At 50.8% G+C, this 22,430-nt stretch overlaps 1 protein-coding gene across 1 annotated transcript in view; it reads left to right on the top strand.

Annotated features, from left to right (window-relative positions):
- The window catches only part of LOC140389181 (neural proliferation differentiation and control protein 1-like), a 79,324-nt gene extending 57,891 nt beyond the window's left edge, over positions 1-21,433 (top strand). The window contains exons 4-9 of the mRNA XM_072473342.1: positions 1,209-1,397; positions 3,265-3,331; positions 11,511-11,577; positions 13,045-13,124; positions 15,755-15,854; positions 19,889-21,433. Coding sequence (XP_072329443.1) covers positions 1,209-1,397; positions 3,265-3,331; positions 11,511-11,577; positions 13,045-13,124; positions 15,755-15,854; positions 19,889-19,966 — 581 coding nt within the window. The 3' untranslated portion in view covers positions 19,967-21,433. The remainder of the gene's footprint in view (positions 1-1,208; positions 1,398-3,264; positions 3,332-11,510; positions 11,578-13,044; positions 13,125-15,754; positions 15,855-19,888) is intronic.
- The last annotated feature ends 997 nt before the right edge of the window (positions 21,434-22,430 follow it).

Here is a 22,430-nt window from a genome sequence, read left to right as displayed (position 1 = left end):
CACTGGGCGAGAGCCAGATTAATGTCTCATTTAAATATGTCTGCGCCCAATTCTTCCGAGGACCAGGAGCTAACGCCCGCGCCCTGGCGCCGTTTGACCAGGACATGGACCAGGTGGAATGTCACCAGCTTGGGGGGGGGGGTCTCCATGGCCATCGAACGCCCCTGGGTGGTCGTGCTATGGGCAGGATGGTACCCACTGGCGCCCGGGCACCTTGGCAATGCCGGCCTAGCATCTTGGCACTGACACCTGGCTACCTGGGCAGTGCCACCCTGTCAAGCTAGCAGTGCCCAGGTGCCAGGTTGCCCGTGCCAGTGATCGGACTTGGGGATGCCCTGCCCTTCAGGGTGGGGTGAGGTGGAGGGGTGCTCGAGGACCCCATAAGAAGTACGTTGGGGCAGCAGCGGGGTCCGGAGTCCACGGTGGGATGTCCGAATGGGGCTGAGAGATCGGGGTGGCATTTAAAAATAGCGCCCAGACATCAGATAAATGCGTTCTTCATCGAGGCCCAAAAAAAACAAGGTATTCCCATGACCCCTTAGCATGAACTCCTGGCCAAGCTACCCTCCCATGTCCCCCCTCACCTTAACCCCGGACTCCAGAGGCCCAGTGTAACGCTCTGAAGACCTGGGTTCGAATCCCCCCACAGCTGATGGTGAAATTTGAATTCAATAAAATGGAAAGTGGGTTAGCCCTGCTGCCTCACGGCGCCGAGGTCCCAGGTTCGATCCCGGCTCTGGGTCACTGTCCGTGTGGAGTTTGCACATTCTCCCCGTGTTTGTGTGAGTTTCACCCCCACAAAATGTGCAGGGTAGGTGGATTTAGCCGCGCTAAATTGCCCCTTAATTGGAAAAAATGATTGGGTACTCTAAATTTATTTTGAAAATTTTTTAAAAATGGAAATGGGGAATAAAAAGTCTAATGGCGACCACAAAACTATCATCAATTGTTGTAAAAACGGTTTGGTTGACTAATGTCCTTTAGGGAAGGAAATCTGCCGTCCTTACCCCGGTCTGGCCTCCATGTGACTCCAGACCCACAGCAATGTGGTCGACTCTGAAATACTCTCTGAATCGACCGAGCAAGATACTCAGGTCAAAGGGCAATTAGGGATGGACACAAATTCTGGTCTTACCCGGGGACTGCCCACATCTCATGAACGAATAAAGCAAAAATAAATGATATATTGTTGTTATTTATTTTTACAGGAACTGCCAGCGAACTGCGCCTCGTCCCCTCCAATGTCAGAGGCAACAACACCAACCGCAGCAATTCGGGACCTACCCAGAGCACAGGGATACCAGGGGCCACTGCAAAGTCCACGGCAGAGAGTCACAGCGGACCTGACAGAGGGCGCAAGCGGCCTTCGCGTTTACTCAATGATGTGGTCTCGCTGAGTAGGTGGCAAGAATTTAGTCTGTACTTCTGGGAAAAGAGACATGCCCTAAAAGCTTTTCACCTTGCACTCAACAGGACGAAGGCAAGAATATCAAATGTCAAAGGAAGCAACAATTTCTACTGCAATTTAAGATTTATCAGCCGAGCTCACACAATTTGGCTCACTTAGAGTTGCGAGGAGCTTCTTATATTCACACCCAGGGATCTATAAACTTACAAATTAGGAGAAGGCCATTCCGCCCAATGAGCCTGACCTCTTAGGCGGCACGGTAGCACAGTGGTTATCTCTGCTGCCTCACAGCGCCAGGGTTCAATTCCAGCCTTGGGCACCTGCATGAAGTCCACACATTCTTCCCATGTCTGCGTGGGTTTCCTATGAGTGCTCCGGTTTCCTCCCACAGTCCAAAGATGTGCAGGGTAGGTGGATTGTGTAGTGATCTGTATATCTGCTGGTATGTAAAGGGTTAACAACTGTATCATAGTGTTAGACAACCACTAGATGGCAACACTAGATTCATGTATATAAACTGAACTCAGAGGATCTTCCCACCTCTTCAAACCAGGAGTGACCAGACAGTAGAATGTTAGAGAGAGACAGCTTAGTTGTCACGTGTAGTTAGACATAGTTAATATTTCTTCTGATTTACTTTATCATCAGTTATAGTTGTGGAGAGTGAACAAACTCATCAGTATTTATATTCGTTATTCATTAAATGTTGGAAAACTGATAATTTCATTGAACTACAACCATCAGACCATTCTGGGGAGTAAGCAAAGAGTAACAACATATTACAATCACGTAATATAACTGATTAACCATGCTAAGTTGCCCCTTAGTGTCCAAATGGTTAGGTGGGGTTACGGGCTTAGGTGTGGGCCTGGGTGGAGTGCTCTCTTGGAGGGTGGGTGCAGGCTTGATGGGCCGAATGGCCTCCTTCTGCCCTGTAGGGATTCTTTGATACTCCTAGAAAAGGAATATTCCATGGTGCATTCTCCATGGCAACAACTCAACCAATCAGAGTTGACTTGAAAACTAACCAGCCTCTTTATCTTCCCAGGCGCTATAAATTGTTGTTCCCTTTGCGATTTAGTATTCTTGCGAATCTATCATGATCAGTACAAGATGAAAAGCTTGGGCTCCTTTTTTTTCAGTCAGGGGGGGTGGTGGCATTGTGGTATTGTCACTGGACTGGTGACCCAGAGATCCAGGGGAATGCTCTGTCGTCCCAGGTTCGAATCCCACCACAGTAGATGGTGAAATTCGAATTTGATAAAAATCTGGAATTGAAAGCCGAACGTGACCACGAAACTATCAGCGATTGTCGTAAAAACTCGGTTCACTGGGGCGGCATGTGGCGCAGTGGTTAGCACTGGGACTGCGGCGCTGAGGACCCGGGTTCGAATCCCGGCCCTGGGTCACTGTCCGTGTGGAGTTTGCACATTCTCCCCGTGTCTGCGAGGGTCTCACCCCCGCAACCCAAAGTTGTGCATGTGAGGTGGATTGGCCACGCTAAATTGCCTCTTAATTGGAAAAAAATAATGGGGCATTCTAAATTTTAAATAAAACTTGGTTCACTAATGTCCTTCAGGGTAGGAAATCTGCCGTCCTTACCTGGCCTGGCCTTCCTGATCTGGCCTACATGTGACTCCAGACTCACACAGCTTTGCAGTTGATTGTGAACTGCCCTCCACTGAAATGTCCGAGCGAGCCACTCGGTTCAAGAGCAATTAGGGATGGACAACAAATGCTGGCCAACGAATAAGAAAAAAATTAAGAATTAAGGTTTCAGCCAAGAATAGAGAATTGAGGGAGAAATAGCATTGACCTGAATCCACTTCTATTAAATAGAACTCTCTCTTTTCCAGGCTTGGTTATCATCTGCATTGTGACTGGCCTCTTTGGACTGGTTGTAGCTGGTTTATGCTGGTATAGGTAAGCCCCGCCGCTCGTAATGTCGCCGAAATCTCTGGGCTCCTCCAATCTTCTGACACCTTCTGGCCTCTTGCGCGTCCGCGATGTTCATTCCCCCCCCCACTAGCGGCGGCCATTCGTTCAGAGGAAGTCCTCTGGAATTCCCCCGTTAAACCTCTTGCTGCCGTCTTTGAAGATGGGCCTGAGGACGAGCCTCTGGTCACCAGCCCTACTTTCTCCTCAGTTGACTCAGAGTCAGATTTTGCCTGGTAAATGAGTTTGCCTTGGGACGTTTTAGAACATTAAAGGGTGTTATTTAAATACACGTTGTTGTTGAATATCCCATTTATACTCGCAGGGTGTTTTATTAGTTTGATGATCTCCGCTGTCTCTTCCTGTCAACAGTATCACGGGTATTAAGGACAGATGGGCCAGTGGCTTGGTAGAGTCAGATGTCTCGGCCTTCTCCTTTCCTCAAGCTTATTGGTTCCTGTTTCTTACTTCTGCCTTCTTCCTTTGCTGTTTTTTTAACTTCTCCCTGTCTTCCCTCTGATTTTTCCACCTCTTGCCGTCTCCCTCGCTTCTCCCAGGCTTTTACGGCCTTGTTGTGTTTTTGCACAGGCCCTTGCGGCGTTTGTCTTGGACTCCACGGTGGGCCTCTCCAACTCCCAAAGAACCTGGGATCTCCTGTGCAGGCGCCAGCCAGGAAAGGGCTGCACGTGTGCGGTTTGGAATGTTTCACGTTGGTCATCCACGCCGTGCATGCGCGGTCCGGGAGGGGGCCACCGACGCACAGTTCTGATTTTCTTTTTACATTGGCTAGGCCCATGCGTGTGACCGATGTTAAACAATCTGAACTGTGCAAGTTGTTATTTACAGCACAGAAGGATGCCATTCAGCCCATCGTGTCAGCACGGGCTCCCAAAAGAGGAACCTAACTAGTCCCATTCCCCAGCCCCATCTCCGTAGCCCTCTCAATCCATCACTTTCAAATATACATCCAGCTCTCTTTCAAAGCCTCCTGTGGAATCCGCCTCCACCACTCTCCCAGGCAGCGCATCCCAAACCCCAACAGCTCTCTGAGCAAAGAGGTTTCTCCTCACCTCACTCCGAGCTCTCTTGCTGACCATCTTGAAATTGTGACCCCCATAGTCACTGACTTAACAACCAGCGGAAACAGAATATCCTTTGGGCAGCACGGTAGCATTGTGGATAGCACAATTGCTTCACAGCTCCAGGGTCCCAGGTTCGATTCTCGACTTGGGTCACTGTCTGTGCGGAGTCTGCGCGTCCTCCCCGTGTGTGCGTGGGTTTCCTCCGGGTGCTCCGGTTTCCTCCCACAGTCCAAAGATGTGCAGGTTAGGTGGATTGGCCATGATGAATTGCCCTTAGTGTCTAAAAAATTGCCTTTAGTGTTGGGTGGGGTTACTGGGTTATGGGGATAGGGTGGAGGTGTGGGCTTGGGTAGGGTGCTCTTTCCAAGGGCCGGTGCAGACTCGATGGGCCGAATGGCCTCCTTCTATCGCTGTAAATTCTATGATTCTTTACCCCGTCAAAATTGTTTTGGATTTTGGACACCTCAATAAGGCCGCCTCTTAATCTTCTCTGCTCCAAGGAGAACAAGCCCAATTTCTCTAATCTGTCCTTGTATCTAAAATTCCTCAATCCTGGTGTCATTCTAGCAAATCCCCTCTGCACTCTCTCCAGGGCTTTAACATCCTTCCTTAAATAAGGTGCCCAGAACTGATCACAATACTCCAAACGTGGATTGACCAATGATTTGTAGAGGTGCAGCATCACTACCTTGCTTTTATACTCTCTCCCTCTCTTTTTTAACCCAAGGAGGATTTCAGCCTTCTTAACAACTGATCCAACTTGCCTGGCCACCTTCAGAGAATGATGCACTTGAACCCCGAGGTCCCTCTGCTCCTGGACTCCCCTCAATGTTGCACCATTGAGCCTGGATTGTCTCCCCGTGTTTCCAATACCAAAAGGCGTCTGCGGTCCATTTGCAGCTGGTGCATGCTTCGGAGGCCCGAGGTTCATCGCCATGGGAGATTCCCATCACCGACCTGAAAACCCAGATTGGAGTTAATTCATTTACATTAATGTGCAATCATTTTGAACCTTATCCTGCGGTACACTTGTGGGGCCTTCATGGCATACGGGCTGGGAACTTCCGCTCGAAGCTCCTCTCAAAGGCAACCCAATCACTTGGTGCCTGCTGTCCTGGGAGTGTTTGATGGGGACAGTGTAGAGGGAGCTTTACTCTGTATCTATCCCCGTGCTGTACCTGTCCTGGGAGTGTTTGATGGGGACAGTGTAGAGGGAGCTTTACTCTGTATCTAACCCCGTGCTGTACCTGTCCTGGGAGTGTTTGATGGGGACAGTGTAGAGGAAGCTTTACTCTGTATCTAACCCCGAACTGTACCTGTCCTGGGAGTGTTTGATGGGGACAGTGTAGAGGGAGATTTACTCCGTATCTAACCCCGTGCTGTACCTGTCCTGTGAGTGTTTGATGGGAACAGTGTAGAGGGAGCTTTACTCTATATCTAACCCTATGCTGTACCTGTCCTGGGAGTGTTTGACGGGGACAGTGTCGAGGGAGCTTTACTCTGTATCTAACCCCGTGCTGTACCTGTCCTGGGAGTGTTTGATGGGGATAGTGTAGAGGGAGCTTTACTCTGTATCTAACCCCGTGTTGTACCTGTCCTGGGAGTGTTTGATGGGGACAGTGTAGAGGGAGCTTTACTCTCTATCTAACCCTGTGCTGTACCTGTCCTGGGAGTGTTTGATGGGGACAGTGTAGAGGGAGCTTTACTCTGTATCTAACCCCGTGCTGTACCTGTCCTGGGAGTGTTTGATGGGGACAGTGTAGAGGGAGCTTTACTCTGTATCTAACCCCGTGCTGTACCTGTCCTGGGAGTGTTTGATGGGGACAGTGTTGAGGGAGCTTTACTCTGTATCTAACCCCATGCTGTACCTGTCCTGGGAGTGTTTGATGGGGATAGTGTAGAGGGAGCTTTACTCTGTATCTAACCCCGTGCTGTACCTGTCCTGGGAGTGTTTGATGGGGACAGTGTAGAGGGAGCTTTACTCTGTATCTAACCCCGTGCTGTACCTGTCCTGGGAGTGTTTGATGGGGACAGTGTAGAGGGAGCTTTGCTCTGTATCTATCCCCGTGCTGTACCTGTCCTGGGAGTGTTTGATGGGGACAGTGTAGAGGGAGCTTTACTCTGTATCTAACCCCGTGCTGTACCTGTCCTGGGAGTGTTTGATGAGGACAGTGTAGAGGGAGCTTTACTCTGTATCTAACCCCGTGCTGTACCTGTCCTGGGAGTGTTTGATGGGGACAGTGTTGAGGGAGCTTTACTCTGTATCTAACCCCATGCTGTACCTGTCCTGGGAGTGTTTGATGGGGATAGTGTAGAGGGAGCTTTACTCTGTATCAAACCCCGTGCTGTACCTGTCCTGGGAGTGTTTGATGGGGACAGTGTAGAGGGAGCTTTACTCTGTATCTAACCCCGTGCTGTACCTGTCCTGGGAGTGTTTGATGGGGACAGTGTAGAGGGAGCTTTACTCTGTATCTATCCCCGTGCTGTACCTGTCCTGGGAGTGTTTGATGGGGACAGTGTAGAGGGAGCTATACTCTGTATCTAACCCCGTGCTGTACCTGTCCTGGGAGTGTTTGATGGGGACAGTGTAGAGGGAGCTTTACTCTGTATCTAACCCCGTGCTGTACCTGTCCTGGGAGTGTTTGATGGGGACAGTGTAGAGGGAGCTTTACTCTGTATCTAACCCCGTGCTGTACCTGTCCTGGGAGTATTTGATGGGGACAGTGTAGAGGGAGCTTTACTCTGTATCTAACCCCGTGCTGTACCTGTCCTGGGAGTGTTTGATAGGGACAGTGTAGAGGGAGCTTTACTCTGTATCTAACCCCGTGCTGTACCTGTCCTGGGAGTGTTTGATGGGGACAGTGTAGAGGGAGCTTTACTCTGTATCTAACCCCATGCTGTACCTGTCCTGGCAGTGTTTGATGCGGACAGTGTAGAGGGAGCTTTACTCTGTATCTAACCCCGTGCTGTTCCTGTCCTGGGAGTGTTTGATGGGGACAGTGTCGAGGGAGCTTTACTCTGTATCTAACCCCGTGCTGTACCTGTCCTGGGAGTGTTTGATGGGGATAGTGTAGAGGGAGCTTTACTCTGTATCTAACCCCGTGCTGTACCTGTCCTGGGAGTGTTTGATGGGGACAGTGTAGAGGGAGCTTTACTCTCTATCTAACCCTGTGCTGTACCTGTCCTGGGAGTGTTTGATGGGGACAGTGTAGAGGGAGCTTTACTTTGTATCTAACCCCGTGCTGTACCTGTCCTGGGAGTGTTTGATGGGGACAGTGTAGAGGGAGCTTTACTCTGTATCTAACCCCGTGCTGTACCTGTCCTGGGAGTGTTTGATGGGGACAGTGTTGAGGGAGCTTTACTCTGTATCTAACCCCATGCTGTACCTGTCCTGGGAGTGTTTGATGGGGATAGTGTAGAGGGAGCTTTACTCTGTATCTAACCCCGTGCTGTACCTGTCCTGGGAGTGTTTGATGGGGACAGTGTAGAGGGAGCTTTACTCTGTATCTAACCCCGTGCTGTACCTGTCCTGGGAGTGTTTGATGGGGACAGTGTAGAGGGAGCTTTACTCTGTATCTATCCCCGTGCTGTACCTGTCCTGGGAGTGTTTGATGGGGACAGTGTAGAGGGAGCTTTACTCTGTATCTAACCCCGTGCTGTACCTGTCCTGGGAGTGTTTGATGAGGACAGTGTAGAGGGAGCTTTACTCTGTATCTAACCCCGTGCTGTACCTGTCCTGGGAGTGTTTGATGGGGACAGTGTTGAGGGAGCTTTACTCTGTATCTAACCCCATGCTGTACCTGTCCTGGGAGTGTTTGATGGGGATAGTGTAGAGGGAGCTTTACTCTGTATCTAACCCCGTGCTGTACCTGTCCTGGGAGTGTTTGATGGGGACAGTGTAGAGGGAGCTTTACTCTGTATCTAACCCCGTGCTGTACCTGTCCTGGGAGTGTTTGATGGGGACAGTGTAGAGGGAGCTTTACTCTGTATCTATCCCCGTGCTGTACCTGTCCTGGGAGTGTTTGATGGGGACAGTGTAGAGGGAGCTTTACTCTGTATCTAACCCCGTGCTGTACCTGTCCTGGGAGTGTTTGATGGGGATAGTTTCGGCAGCAAACTGACGTTACCTCCATGAACACCAGGTGTCAGACAAGCCCCTAACCAGTGAGACACAAATTGGGAGTTGGCGGCCGCACTCACTGCCTGCATGTAAACATTACAGTGACCTACGAAATGAGACCCAGAGAGGACGTCCCCCAAGGCCGGGAACTCTATTTCAGTGTTGATCCGTATGGTTCCTCCCTGGCCTCACTTTGGGATCTCCCCCCTCTTTGATGTGATTTTACACCAGCAATCTTTACAAGGGTTTGTAATAACAGGAAGCGGGTGAAGTGAACCATCGGAGGTGGTACACGTGTGTACAGCCCCAGGGGGGAGCAGGACATTTCTGGGAAAATCAGTCAATCAATCACTGTGTGAAAGCATTGTGGGACTTTTCATTGCAGTAACTGGGCTTTATTGATTTATTGTCACATGTACCGAAGTACAGTGAAAAGTATTTTTCTGCGGCCGAGGGAACGTACACAGTACGTATATAGTGGACAAAAAGAATAATCAACAGAGAACAGTGACAAATGGTACATTGACAAACAGCGATTGGTTACAGTGCGGAACAAGGGGCCAAACAAAGCAAATACATGAGCAAGAGCAGCATAGGGCGTCGTGAATAGTGTTGGTACAGGGAGCAGATCAGTCCGAGGGGGAGTCGTTGAGGAGTCTAGTAGCTGTGGGGAAGAAGCTGTTCCTATGTCTGGATGTGCGGGTCTTCAGACTTCTGTACCTCCTGCCTGATGGAAGGGTCTGGAAGAAGGCAATGCCTGGGTGGGAGGGGTCTCTGACAATGCTGTCTGCCTTCCTGAGGCAGCGGGAGGTGTAGATGGAATCAATGTGGGGGTGGCAAGTTTCTGTGATGCGTTGGGCTGAGTTCACCACACTCTGCAGTTTCTTGCGATGTTGGACCGAGCAGTTGCCATACCAGGCTGTGATGCAGCCGGATAGAATGCTCTCTATCGCACATCTGTGGAAGTTTGTGAGTCGATGCAGACATGCCGAATTTCTTTAGCTTCCGTAGGAAGTAGAGACGTTGTTGGGCTTTCTTGACCGTTGCACCAATGTGAGTGGACCAGGACAGACTGTTGGTGATGGTGACCTCCAGGAACTTAAAGCTATTGACCATCTCCACTTCGGAGCCATTGATGCAGATGGGTGGTGGGGGAGGGGGATGTCGTGCTACGCTTCCTGAAGTCGATGATCAGTTCCTTGGTCTTTCCAACAACTAGAGAGAGGCTGTGCAAATATAAGCAGTTGTTGTAATGACCAAAAAAGTGTTTTTTCTAGAATCCTTGCAGTGCAGAAGGAGGCCATTCGGCCCATCGAGTGTGCACCAACCCTCCAAAAGAGGCCTACACCCCGCCTTATCTCCCTAACCTATCCTGTTAATCCCTGAACAGTATGGGGCAATTTATCACAGCCAATCCATCTAACCTCGGACTGTGGGGGGAAACCGGAGCACCCGGAGGAAACCCACGCAGACACGGGGAGAGCGTGCAGACTCCGCACAGACAGTCACCCAAGGCCCGAATTGAGCCTGGGTCCCTGGTGCTGTGAGGCAGCAGTGCTAACCACTGTGCCATCCTAAAAAATCCTCTCTTTTTTGAAAATTCCCCAACACTTTCTCATTCCTTCAGGATTCCTTTAATTCCTGGAGTCTCCAGGTCAGCCCTGTGGAGGGTTGGCAAGTCAGTGGTTGTATTTTGACAGCAGTGCTCCTAGCTAATCAGACCTTGCCAGTGCCGGGCTGCGGGGGTTAAGTTACGAGGAGAGATTACCCAAATTAGACCTTTTTTAACCATTATTTCGAAGGTTAAAGGGTGATCTGTTCAAAGTGTTTTTTTAAATATAAATTTCGAGTACCCAATTATTTTTTCCAGTTAAGGGGCAATTTAGTGTGGCCAATCCACCTACCCTGCACATCTTGGGTTGTGGGGGCGAAACCCACGCAAACACGGCGAGAATGTGCAAACTCCACACGGACAGTGACCCAGAGCAGGGCTCGAACCTGGGACGTTCGTGCCGTGAGGCAGCAGGGCTAACCCACTGCGCCACCTTGCTGCCCCTGTTTAAAGTATTTAAGATATTAACAGGGAAAGACAGGGTTTGTTTGTTTGTTTGTTTGTTTGTTGCTCCGTGTACCGAGGTACAGTGAAAAGTATTTTTCTGCGAGCAGCTCAACAGATCATTAAGTACATGAAAAGAAAATACATAATAGGGCAACACAAGACACACAATGTAACTACATAACACCGGCATCGGATGAAGCATACAGGGTGTAGTGTTAATCAGGTCAGTCCGTAAGAGGGTCCGGTAAGAAGTCTTACAACACCAGGTTAAAGTCCAACAGGTTTGTTTCGAATCACTAGATTTCGGAGCGCTGCTCCTTCCTCAGGTGAAGGTCCATAAGAGTTTGTTTAGGAGTCTGGTAATTTAGGAGTCTGGTAACAGCAGGGAAGAAGCTGTTTTTGAGTCTGTTCGTGCGCGTTCTCAGACTTTTGTATCTCCTGGCCGATGGAAGAAGTTGGAAGAGTGAGCAAGCCAGGTGGGAGGGATCTTTGATTATGCTGCCCGCTTTCCCCAGGCAGCGGGAGGTGTAGATGGGTAGATAATGATAAAGAATTTCCACTGGTTGGAGATTTGAAAACTGGGGGCATAGACTAGACATTAGGGACAGACCGTTCAGGAGTGATGTTGGGAAAAACGCCTTCACTCAAAGGGTGGTAGTGATTTGGAACTCCCTCCCACATACAGCAGGTGAAGCAACAACAGTTGTTAATTTTAAATCTGAGAACGATAGATTTTTGTTAAGCAAAGATATTAAGGGATATCGGCCCAAAGGCAGGTATGTGGAGTTAGATCACAGATCAGCCGTGATCTTATTGAATGACGGGACAGGCTCGAGGTACTGAATGGCCTACTCCCTTTTCCTGTGTCCCATGTAGATTCTGACTGAAGTCTCTGCTCTGTTTCAGGCTGCAGAAGGAGGTGAGGCGGACACAGAAGATGGCCTATGAAGGGAACAAGCAGCCCGTGCCCCAGGTAAGCACCTCCAGCCAGACAAAGGAGGAAGTGATGTCGTAACGATTGATGACAATCCCCTCTGTGAGCCGACGCTGGTGGAAAAGCTCAAAGGTCAGCTCCGGTCACAGGTTTGGCGGTTGTTGGGGTGTAACTCTCTCGCCTGCGAGTCAGCACATCGTGGATTCGAGGCCTAGCTCAGCAACGTGAGCGGAGAAACCTGGGCTGACATTCCCAGTGCAGTACTGCGGGGACTGCTGCATTGTTGGAGGTGCCAACAATGTCGTTGAACTAATGTCTGCCCTCTCGGGGGGGCCGAAAGTAATCCTATTTGTTTATGTTTGAAGAAGAGCCTGGGAGTTCTTCCGGTTGTCTTGGTCAGTAAAGAACCCTCCGATAAAGAAACTCCAAATTATAAACTCTTGTCCTCCATGTTGAATTTTCTTTTGCTTCCAACCCGCAGCTATCCCCCCACTCGCCAAAGTCCAATTGTCAGCCTGTTTCTTACCGGTACTGATCTCCATTCTGCTATTGACACCTACTCCGGACCAATACTTTGTCTTATACTGTCATTACTACTCTCCTTGTTCTCCGTAACAGCTTTGCCATTCAATCTCTCCTATCCTTCAACCAATCTCTGACCTATTTTTTTAAATTAAGAGTACCCAATTCATTTTTTCCAATGAAGGGGCAATTTAGCGTGGCCAATCCACCTACCCTGCACATCTTTGGGTTGTGGGGGCGAGACCCACGCAGACACGGGGAGAACGTGCAAACTCCACACGGACAGTGACCCAGAGCCGGGATTCGAACCCGGGTCCTCAGCGCTGTGAGGCAGCAGTGCTAACCCACTGCGTCACCGTGCTGCCCACTTTCACATGTGGATATATGAAACGGCAAAGGCCGGTTGGTGCTGCCACGCCATTGCCCGTTTTCATGCTTCACCCGTACTTACACCCACCTTTCCTCTTCAATCTGTTCCTCTCTCCACCCCTCGTGACAGACTTGCTGAACATTTGAAGCCTTTTCCCTCTCTATTTCCTCATCTATGATCGTTTCCGTCTCATTCCTAATCCCTCATGTCATAGAATCATAGAATTCACAGTGCAGAAGGAGGCCATTTGGCCCATCGAGTCTGCACCGGCCCTTGGAAAGAGCACCCCACTTAATCCCACACCTTCAACCTATCCCCTCTTCCAGTTTCCCGTTAAACCTGGGACCTCAGCGCCGTGAGGCTGTAGGGCGAATTAACTGCGCTACCGTGCTGCCCCCTTCTGGCCTTTATTAATAGGGGCACACAGTACAAGAGCCAGGAGGCTCTGCTGAACTTCTACAAGACACTAGTTAGACCTCAGCTGGAATATTGTGACCAGTTCTGGGTGTCAATGCCCCCCCCCACCCCCACTGTACCTCTGCACTCTGACCTTTGCCCCTGCCAAACTAGTATAGGCTGGTCATGGCTGACATCTCCATCCTTTCTGCCCTCAGCCCCTCGACTGGAAGATTGTGGGAAAGCTCCAACGGCACCATTACCAACACCAGAAGAACGTTCTGCAGGCCACGGAGGAGTGAGTAATCCCAGCCTTTCATTTATTTGGCATTTTAAGGATGGAGGTCATTTATTGCCCTCGACTGAGCGGGCTCCAACCCCACTGATCTCACAGGGTTCCAGTGTTCCACTGGGAGGCGAATCTTCAATAAATGTCCACTTGGACCACTGGTGGGCAACTTGGCTAGTGGGTGGGCCCCACGAGAGGCCCTCCTTCTCCTCAGTGGGGCCAATGAGATATTTTTGTACCGTGGTCACTGCTGGAATCTAAAGGAGGTCGGACAGCCAGCAACGTCAATGGTCCACACGCTGAAACTGGCCAGGAATTCCTTCTGGGAGCAGCTCTCCAGGGTGAGCTTCTGGAAACAATAATTCGGGATCGAATTAGTCGGTGATTAGGAAGAGCCAGCATGGTTAACTAACTGTTTGGAGTTTTTTGAGGAGGTAACAGAAAGGATCGATGAGGGTTATGCTGTTGATGTGATGTACATAGACTTTCAAAAGGCACTCAACACAGTGCCACACGACAGACTTGTGATAAAAGTTACAGCTCATGGAATAAAAGGGAGAGTGGCAACATGGATACGGAATTGGCTGAATAATATGAAGCAGAGAGTTATGGGGCTGGATTCTCCGATTCTGGCGCTCCGTCCCCACGCTGGCATGGGAGCGGTGGCGTCTTACCCCAGAAAAACTGGCGTGAAACGCCCACCGATTCCCCGTTTTGCTCGGGGCTAGCAGGGCGGCAGTGTAGAGCACCCGGCTCTACCCAGCACATGGGGGAGAACGTACAGACTCCGCACAGACAGTGCCCCAAGCCGGGAATCGAACCTGGAGCTGTGAAGCAACTTTGCTAACCACTGTGCTACCGTGCTGCCCTTAGATCTTAGTGTGCAGGGGGTAATTTCAAAGTTTGCGGATGACACAAAATTTGGAAGTATTGTGAACTGTGAACAGGATAGTGTGGAACTGGAAAAGAACATGGACAAGTTGGCGGAATGGGCAGATAGGCGGCAGATGAAGTTTAATGCAGATTAGTGCAAGATGATGCATTTTGGTAGGAAGAGCATGAGATCCAATATAAAATACGAGGTAATGTTTTCAAGGATTGCAGCATCAGAGGGACCTGGCTGTAAGTGTGCATAGATCATTGAAGGGTGCAGGAGAGAGCAGTTAATATAAAGTGTGGAATATTTTGGGCTTTATTAAAAGGGACACAGAGTACAAGAGCCAGGAGGTTCTGCTGAACTTCGACAAGACACTAGTTAGACCTCAGCGGGAATATTAGTAGAACCCTCAAGAATATTGACAGTCAGAAAGATCTAGGTGAACAGGTCCACAGGTCACCGAAAGGGGCAACACAGGTGGAGAAGGTAGTCAAGAAGGCATACGGCATGCTTGCCTTCATTGGCCGGGGCATTGAGTATAAGAATTGGCAAGTCATGTTGCAGCTGTATAGAACCTTAGTTAGGCCACACTTGGAGTATAGTGTTCAATTCTGGTCGCCACACTACCAGAAGGATGTGGAGGCTTTAGAGAGGGTGCAGAAGAGATTTACCAGAATGTTGCCTGGTATGGAGGGCATTAGCTATGAGGAGCGGTTGAATAAACTCGGTTTGTTCTCACTGGAACGACGGAGGTTGAGGGGCGACCTGACAGAGGTCTACAAAATTATAGAGGGGCATAAACAGAGTGGATAGTCAGAGGCTTTTCCCCAAGGTAGAGGGGTCAATTACTAGGGGGCATAGGTTTAAGGTGCGAGGAGCAGGGTTTAGAGTAGATGTACGAGGCAAGTTTTTTACACAGAGGGTAGTGGGTGCCTGGAACTCGCTGCTGGAGGAGGTGGTGGAAGCAGGGACGATAGTGACATTTAAGGGGCATCTTGACAAATACATGAATAGGATGGGAATAGAGGGATACGGACCCAGGAAGTGTAGAAGATTGTAGTTTAATCGGGCAGCATGGTCGGCACAGGCTTGGAGGGCCGAAGGGCCTGTTCCTGTGCTGTGCTTTTCTTTGTTCTTTGTTCTCATTGTGACCAGTTCTGGGTGTCACACTATCGGAAGGATGGGAACATTTGGAGAGAGTGGGGAAGAGGTTTACAAGAACGGAACAAGGGATGAGAAACGTCAGCGATGAGGAGAGATTGGAGAGGTTGGGAATGTTCTCCTGGGAGAGAAGGAGACTGAGAGGAGATTTGACCGAGATGGTCAAACTCACGAGGGGGCTGGGCGGAGTGGATGGGGGCGGGGGGGGGGGAGAACTGTTCCCCCTCGTAAAAGCATTGAGAACGAGAGGGGCTCAGATTTCAGGTGATTTGCAAAGGAAGCAGAGGTGATGTGAGAAAAACGTTTTCCCCACAGCGAGTGGTTGGGGTCTGGAACGCACGGCCTGGCAGTGGGCTGGAGGCAGGTTCAATCGAGACATTCGAAAGGGGATTGGGTGATTATTTGACCAGAAACAATGTGCAGGGGTTGGGGGAAACGGCAGGGGAGCGGCACTGAGTCACGATGCTCGTTTGGAGGGCTAGTGCGGACACGATGGGCCGAATGGCCCCCTGTGCCGTGACAATTCTGCGCTTCTAAATCCTGTCCTGAGATGTTTGCCTCACTCACTGGGCCTGTTGTCTTTTCTCACTCCCCCTCCCAGGGACAAATCCGAGGCCCAGGCGGGGCAGGTGTCCACCGACTCTGAGATGGATAATGAAAGCGGGGCATACACGGTCTACGAGTGCCCTGGCCTGGCTCCGGTAAGGCTATTCCTCCACTGGAATCTTCATTCTCTATTCCATTCCATACAAACTGAGAATTCCAAAGGACCCAGGGCGAGATATTCAGTCCTTCCCACTGGCGGGAGGGTCTCGCTCAGCGGGCTCCCCCTGTGCGGCGGGACGGGCAGGCCAGGGCACAACACCCCAGGCATTGGCAGGAGAGGACATTCCCGCTGTCGGCCTATAGTGAGCCGCTTCCACCGTCAAAAATGACGCCCGTGAGGCAGGCTGGAAACCATCGCTCCAAGAACAAACCATTCGGCTCAAGAGCTCCACGCTGGTGATCATGATTCACTTGAGCCTTACCCCACCCTTTTGCACCCCACCTTATCACCTACCCTTCAGTTCCCTCCTCCCTCGTCTGTTCGTCCAACTTCCCCTGAGCTGTTCACCTCAACCGCTCCCTGTGGGAGCGAGTTCCACATTCTCACCGCTCTCCGCGTCAACAAATGTTCCTCCTCAATTCGTTGTGGGATTTATTGGACATATTTAGGGCGGATAGGAAGAAACATTTCCCCTCAGCAGAGGGGTCAATAACCAGGGGGGGATAGATTTAAGGTCAGCGGGGGGGGGGGATTTCGAGGGGATTTGAGGGAAAACCATTCACCCAGAGGGTGGCGGGAATCTGGAACTCGCTGCCTGAGAGGGTGGGAGAGGCGGGAATCTTCACAACATTGAAGAAGCTTTTGATGAGCGTTTGAAACGCCGTTGGGTACAAGTGCTGGGTAATGGGATTAGAACAGATTGATGGCCGACACAGACAATATGGGCTGAAGGGCCTCCTTCCATGCTGTAAGATTACTCCAATTAGTGACCATCTTATGAATCTTCCCCAATGTTTTATCTCCCACAAGAGGAAGCACGGCCGGAATTCTGTTGCCGTCGGGATTCTCTATTCCAGCGATCAGCGCATCGTGGCCGTAGGGCGGATTCACTGGGAAATCCAGTGAAATGGCAGAAGTATAGAATCCCAGCGAACAACGGGAAACATGGGGCTGGGGGAGACTGGAGAATCCAGCTCCATTTCTGTGTCTACACTACCAACCATTACCCTCCCATCCAATAGCTTTGAAGATCAGGTCATCCTCTCAGCCCTTTCTTTCCTCGAGGGGAATTCCCCTGACATGTATTGCCGTTCAGTTCTGCAGTAGCCCCCAACAGAGATCCCCCCCCCCCCCCGCTATCAGACCCCGCGGCCTGAAAACTGAAGAGCGGTCCAGGTAGTAGAGTGAAGAATCACTGCATTTTCACGTACCCTTCCCTAACATCTGCTGCCTCAAACAAAAGTGTTTAAAGCAGCAGCTGTTCCGAGTGTCAGAGGCTACCTCCAAAGCCAAATACACTTGAAAGGGCTTCATGTCTCTTGACAGCCTTCGAAATGCAAATCTTCCATCAATTTTACACAGCAATACATTTCCCTTGCCATTGACAGTTTTATTGGTCTAGACTCAGCTGCTTAGGGGATTTGTTTATTTAGCTTTCCCTTCACGCTTGAATGCATCTCAAGTACATTGATGCTAACCACAATGTCTATTCTATGATTGACAGCTCCTCACCACATCAAAAGGAGCTAAGTGCTTTCTGCTGAGAGTAAGAGGAAGTGAAGCACTTCACTCCTTTTGATGTATTGAGGAGCTGTCAATCATGGCAAGAGTGTTTATAAACATTGGGGATTTCGTGGGGGTTGGGATCGGGCCACCCTCATGCGTGCATGCTGGGAGGGGTGGGGTGACCTGTTATTCCTGTGGTGCAGAGGTGGATGCCCCTACTTGTCAGCAGTGGGTTAGAATTTGTGTTGTGCGGAGGAGAGGGGCCCATCGCTGGACCTTGGCATAGCATGGTAAAGGGTGTGTAGGGGGGGGGGGGTGGAGACTCACATACTGGGCACCACTCTGCGCCAGCGGAGACTAGTAGTGATTCTCCGCTGGCGAAACACTTAAGCTCCATAATGGAGAATTCCGACCCTTTCTATAATTGGTGGTTCTGTCCATGGTACCAGTTCTACCAACGTCTGCCCGAGTTCAATCCACAAAGTAATGAGCGTCAGCGGCATTTAGTAGTCGCACAAGTCAGGAGTGAGATGGCAAACTCTCCACTTGCCTGGATGAGCTCAGCTCCAACACTGAAGAAGCTCGACACCATCCAGGACAAAGCAGCCCCGCTTGATTGGCGTCCCTTCCACAAACATTCACTCCCTCCCCCTCCGATGGACAGTGTCAGCCGTGTGCACCATCGACAAGATTCACTGCAGGAACTCACTGAGGTTCCTCAGGCAGCACCTTCAAAACCCACGGCCACCACCATCTAGAAGGACAAGAGCAGCAGTTACCTGGGATCACCCCCCCCCCCACCTGGAGGTTCCCCTCCAAGTGACTCCCCATCCTGACTGAGAAATATATCGGCCGTTCCTTCAGTGTCGCCGGGTCCAAATCCTGGAGCTCCCTCCCTAACAGCACGGTGGGTGTACCTACAGCTCAGGGACTGCAGCGGCTTCAAGACGGCAGCTCAGCACCACATTTGCAACCTCGCCGTCCTATTTGACCCCAAACTGCGCTTCCAGTCGACATCCTGTCCATCTCCAAGATGCCTGCCATCTCCAACCCGGCCTCTGTTTGTCTGCAGCTGAAACCCCCTTGACTCCGTTACCTCGAGCATTGAGCATTGCAGCCTCCGCCCATCCTGAATGTATTGGGCCCCGACCTGGCAATGTCCCAACTTTGAAAACACTTGTCCTTGTTTGCAAGTGCCTCATCTCACTCTTTCTGTTACCCCGCTGCAGCCCACCCGCCCTCCGAGCTCCCTGCTGCCCTTTGACTCTGGCCTCTTGCACATCCTCCATTTTGATTGCTCACCACGGCCATTGTCGTCCATGGCGTCAAGATGCCTGGATCACAAACCCTGGAATTCACTCCCTGGACCTCACTGCCTCACCCACCTCCTCTTGTGAGACCTTCATAAAATTTTACAGCACAAAAAGGAGGCCCTTCTGCCCATGGTGTCCGGGCCGGCTTTCGAGCACCTATCTACTCTAATCCCACTTGCTCCGTAGCCCTGTTCGCTACGGTGTTTCAAACGCTCATCGAAATGCTTCTTGAATGTTGTGAGGGTTCCCGCCTCTCCCACCCTTTCAGGCAGCGGGTTCCCCATTCACAACACCCTCTACGTGAAAAGGTTGCCCTCAAATTCCCTCCAAATCTCCTGCTCCTGAGCTTACATTTATGCCCCCTGGTTATTGAGCCCTCGGCGGGGGGAAATGTTTCTTCCTATCCACTCGATCTGCGTCCCTCAATTTTGTCCACCTCAGTCAGGCCCCCCCTCAGCCTTCCCTGCTCCGAGGAAAACAGCCCCGGCCTAACCCACCTGTCTTCACAGCTGGAACGCTCCGGCCCAGACAACATCCTGGTGAATCTCCTCCACACCCTCTCCATCGCCTTCTTCAAGTTTCCTTAAAACCTTCCTCGTTAAAACTATTTTTTTTAAAAACCTTCCTGGTTAACTAAACTTTGTTTTCCCGCCCTATTATCCAGAATCAACTTTTAATTTGCCTTTACTGGGCGAAGAGGTGGCCTGGTGGAATTTCAATTCGGTTGCTAAAACCTGGAATTGAAAGCTCGTCTCTTTAACGGTGACCATGAAACCCATTGTCGATTGTTGTAGAAACGCGTCTGGTTCTCCAATGTCCTTGAGGGAAGGAAATCTGCCGTCCTCACCCGGTCCGGCCGACACGTGACTCCAGACCCCACACAGCGATGTGCTCGACTCTTAGCTACCCCTTTCAGAAATGGCCGAGCAATTAGGGATGGGCATCACATACTGGGGCCCCGGCCAGTAATGCCCGCGTCCCACGAAAGAATACATTTAAAAAAAAGTTCTCACCTCTGCTCCATGGGCCACGGGAGTTTGCAAAGTGGAATATTTGTGCTGTGCTCAGAGATGCTCTCCTGCATTCAGAAAGGTATGAGTGTCGCGATCGTTGCGTACGTCAGATTTATCACTTTCTCTTTCCAATGCAGAGCGGCGAGATGGAGATTCACAACCCACTGTTCGACAACTCCGTCCTCCGAGGCGGCAGGCCCAGCAAGGAGGATTAGAACCTCGCCCCGCCCCGCCAAGCCCACCCTCAGCACGGTTGAAAAGAGTGCCGGTCGATGACACAGCTCCTTCCTCTCCATCTTTGAGTACCAGCTCCAGCTGGGGAGGGGGGGGGGGGGTGAATTTCCTCAAGGGTTTTCCCGCTCGCCTGCCGCTTGGAGACGGGAGAAAGCCCCGCCTCCGGATGGATGCCACGGCAGCGAGTGGAACGAGGCCCACAGTAAACTCGCTCTCGCCGTTCCCTGACATTCTCCCCTGCCCCACCGGGGTGGCTGAACGAGGCAAACCGGCGGATTTACCTGGGACATTCCCGTCTTCACAGCTGAATTCCTCACCTGTTTCCTGGCGCCGGTGGAGGTGGGACAGATTCTAGAATTGGACTGGCCGTCCCAGCGCTTGGGAAGCGGAAACCACCCAGGGTTCCCGAGAGCCATCATCATCCAGCAACAGTTTGTCGGGAGGCGTGCGAGCGAGCCGGACCCGGGCGGGAAAGGGGCTAGGCGCGGCTGAGATGGAAGGTGGGAGATCCACTCCTAATGGAAGCTCAATAAACCATGAAGCTGCCCCCATCAAAATTTCAGAAACGCCTTGAGAGGACGACGTTTATACCGATAGATTTATAAAAATAAATAAGTGGGGAAAGAAATTTCAAAGTCAACCAAGTCTTTAAAGAAACAATGGCCAAAGAGTCATTACAGCACAGAAAGAGGTCATTCAGCCTATCGCGTGTGCACGGCCACACCTATCTCCACTTTGTCCATAGCCTTGTTCGCTACGGTGTTTCTAAATACTTCTTCAATGTTGTGAGGGTTCCCGCCTCTCAGGCAGCGAGTTCCAGATTCCGGCCAGGCGCTGGGTGAAAAAGGGTTTCCCTCAAATCCCCTCCAAATCTCCTGCCTCTTACCTTAAATCTATTCCCCCTGGTTATTGTCACCTCGACTAAGGGGTAAAGTTCCTCCCTATCCACCCCATCTATGCCCCTCATAATTTTGCCCACCTCAGTCAGGTCCCGCCTCAGCCTTCTCTGCTCCGAGGAAAACAGCCCCGGCCTAACCCGCCTCTCTTCACAGCTGGAACGCTCCAGCCCAGGGCAACATCCTGGTGAATCTCCTCTGCACCCTCTCCAGTCAATCACATCCTTCCTATAATGTGGCGACGAGGACTGCATACAGTACTCTAGCAGTGGCCTAACCAGCGTTTTATACAGCTCCATCGTAACCTTATATTCTATACCTCGGCGAATAGAGAGGCAAATACCCCATATACCTTCTTAACCACGTTATCTACCTCACCTGTTGCCTTGAGGGTCACTCTGCCTACCTGTCCAACGCCATTCCAATATTCACACAAACTCTTTCCTTGGACATTTCAGTCGCTCCTCCAACCCCCTCGGATGGCCAACTCTGGTCAGACATTTTGTTTCCCTCCTTTGGTCGTACAAAAAAAAAGACACAGATTGTCAAAGCTTTTCATCCTGTACTCATCAGGAATAAAGTTGCAAGAATGCCAATTGTAAAAGGAACAACAATTTATATTGTATGAGAAGAGCGTGTGGATTGGTTGGCAAGTGGACTCTGATTGGAAGAGGCCTCGCCTTGGAGGATGGTAATGAAAGTTAGTGACACTACGCAGCATCTCTTTCTCAACATTACATTTTTTGATTTATTCATTCATGCGATTAGGGCACGGCTGGTGAGACCAGCATTTATTGTCCATCCCTAATTGCCCCTTGAGAAGATGGTGGTGAGCCACCTGTTTTGAACCGCTGCAGTCTATGACGTGTAGGTACACCCACCGTGCTGTTAAGGAGGGAGCTCCAGGATTTTGACAGTGAAGGGGTTTTCTGGAGGTTCTGTCACAAGACCTCTCGCCCAACCCCAACAGTCTTTTTCCTGCCCCGCTCCATGTCCACCGTCACCTCACCTCGGTTATTTTAAAACCTTGGCCATTTTTATTTATCGACTATGATTTTAGGAAAACACAGCCCTGGCGCGGTTTCTCCCGTTCTTCCGGTTGTTGGCCCAGGAGGTTCCAGGCTCATCCTGGTGAATCACAGCAGGGGGGATGAGGATGGGACATGAAAGGACGGGAAGACATGAACAATAAAGTGATCTTTCGGACGGACAATGAAGACAATTGTCTTCATTGTCCCCATGGCGAATGTGGTTGTTTGGGAGGCCACTTTTAACGGCATCGGATCTTGCCTGCTCCCGGGCAGGGTTCAGCTCAATCAGTCAGCCCCAGAAGGTGAAAAGCCATGTGGAGGAGCTGTGTTTCTGCTCCATTTTGAACAGCGGGGGTTAAAGGAGGAAATGCATCGGAGGTGAGGGCGTGGGCGGAGGGAGAACGGTTTCTGTCCGGGCGTCGGCTGAGGCGAGGAAGAACTGAAATCTCGGACATGGACCGCTTTGAGATCGGGTGAATTGATGCAGCTGAAGAGGAGAGAGGTCAAGCAAGAGGAGA

The sequence above is a fragment of the Scyliorhinus torazame genome, chromosome 14 (assembly GCF_047496885.1).
Source record: "Scyliorhinus torazame isolate Kashiwa2021f chromosome 14, sScyTor2.1, whole genome shotgun sequence".
Lineage (NCBI taxonomy): Eukaryota > Metazoa > Chordata > Chondrichthyes > Carcharhiniformes > Scyliorhinidae > Scyliorhinus > Scyliorhinus torazame.
Note: the sequence above shows the minus strand (reverse complement) of the source record. Positions and strands in the feature narration are given on the sequence as shown.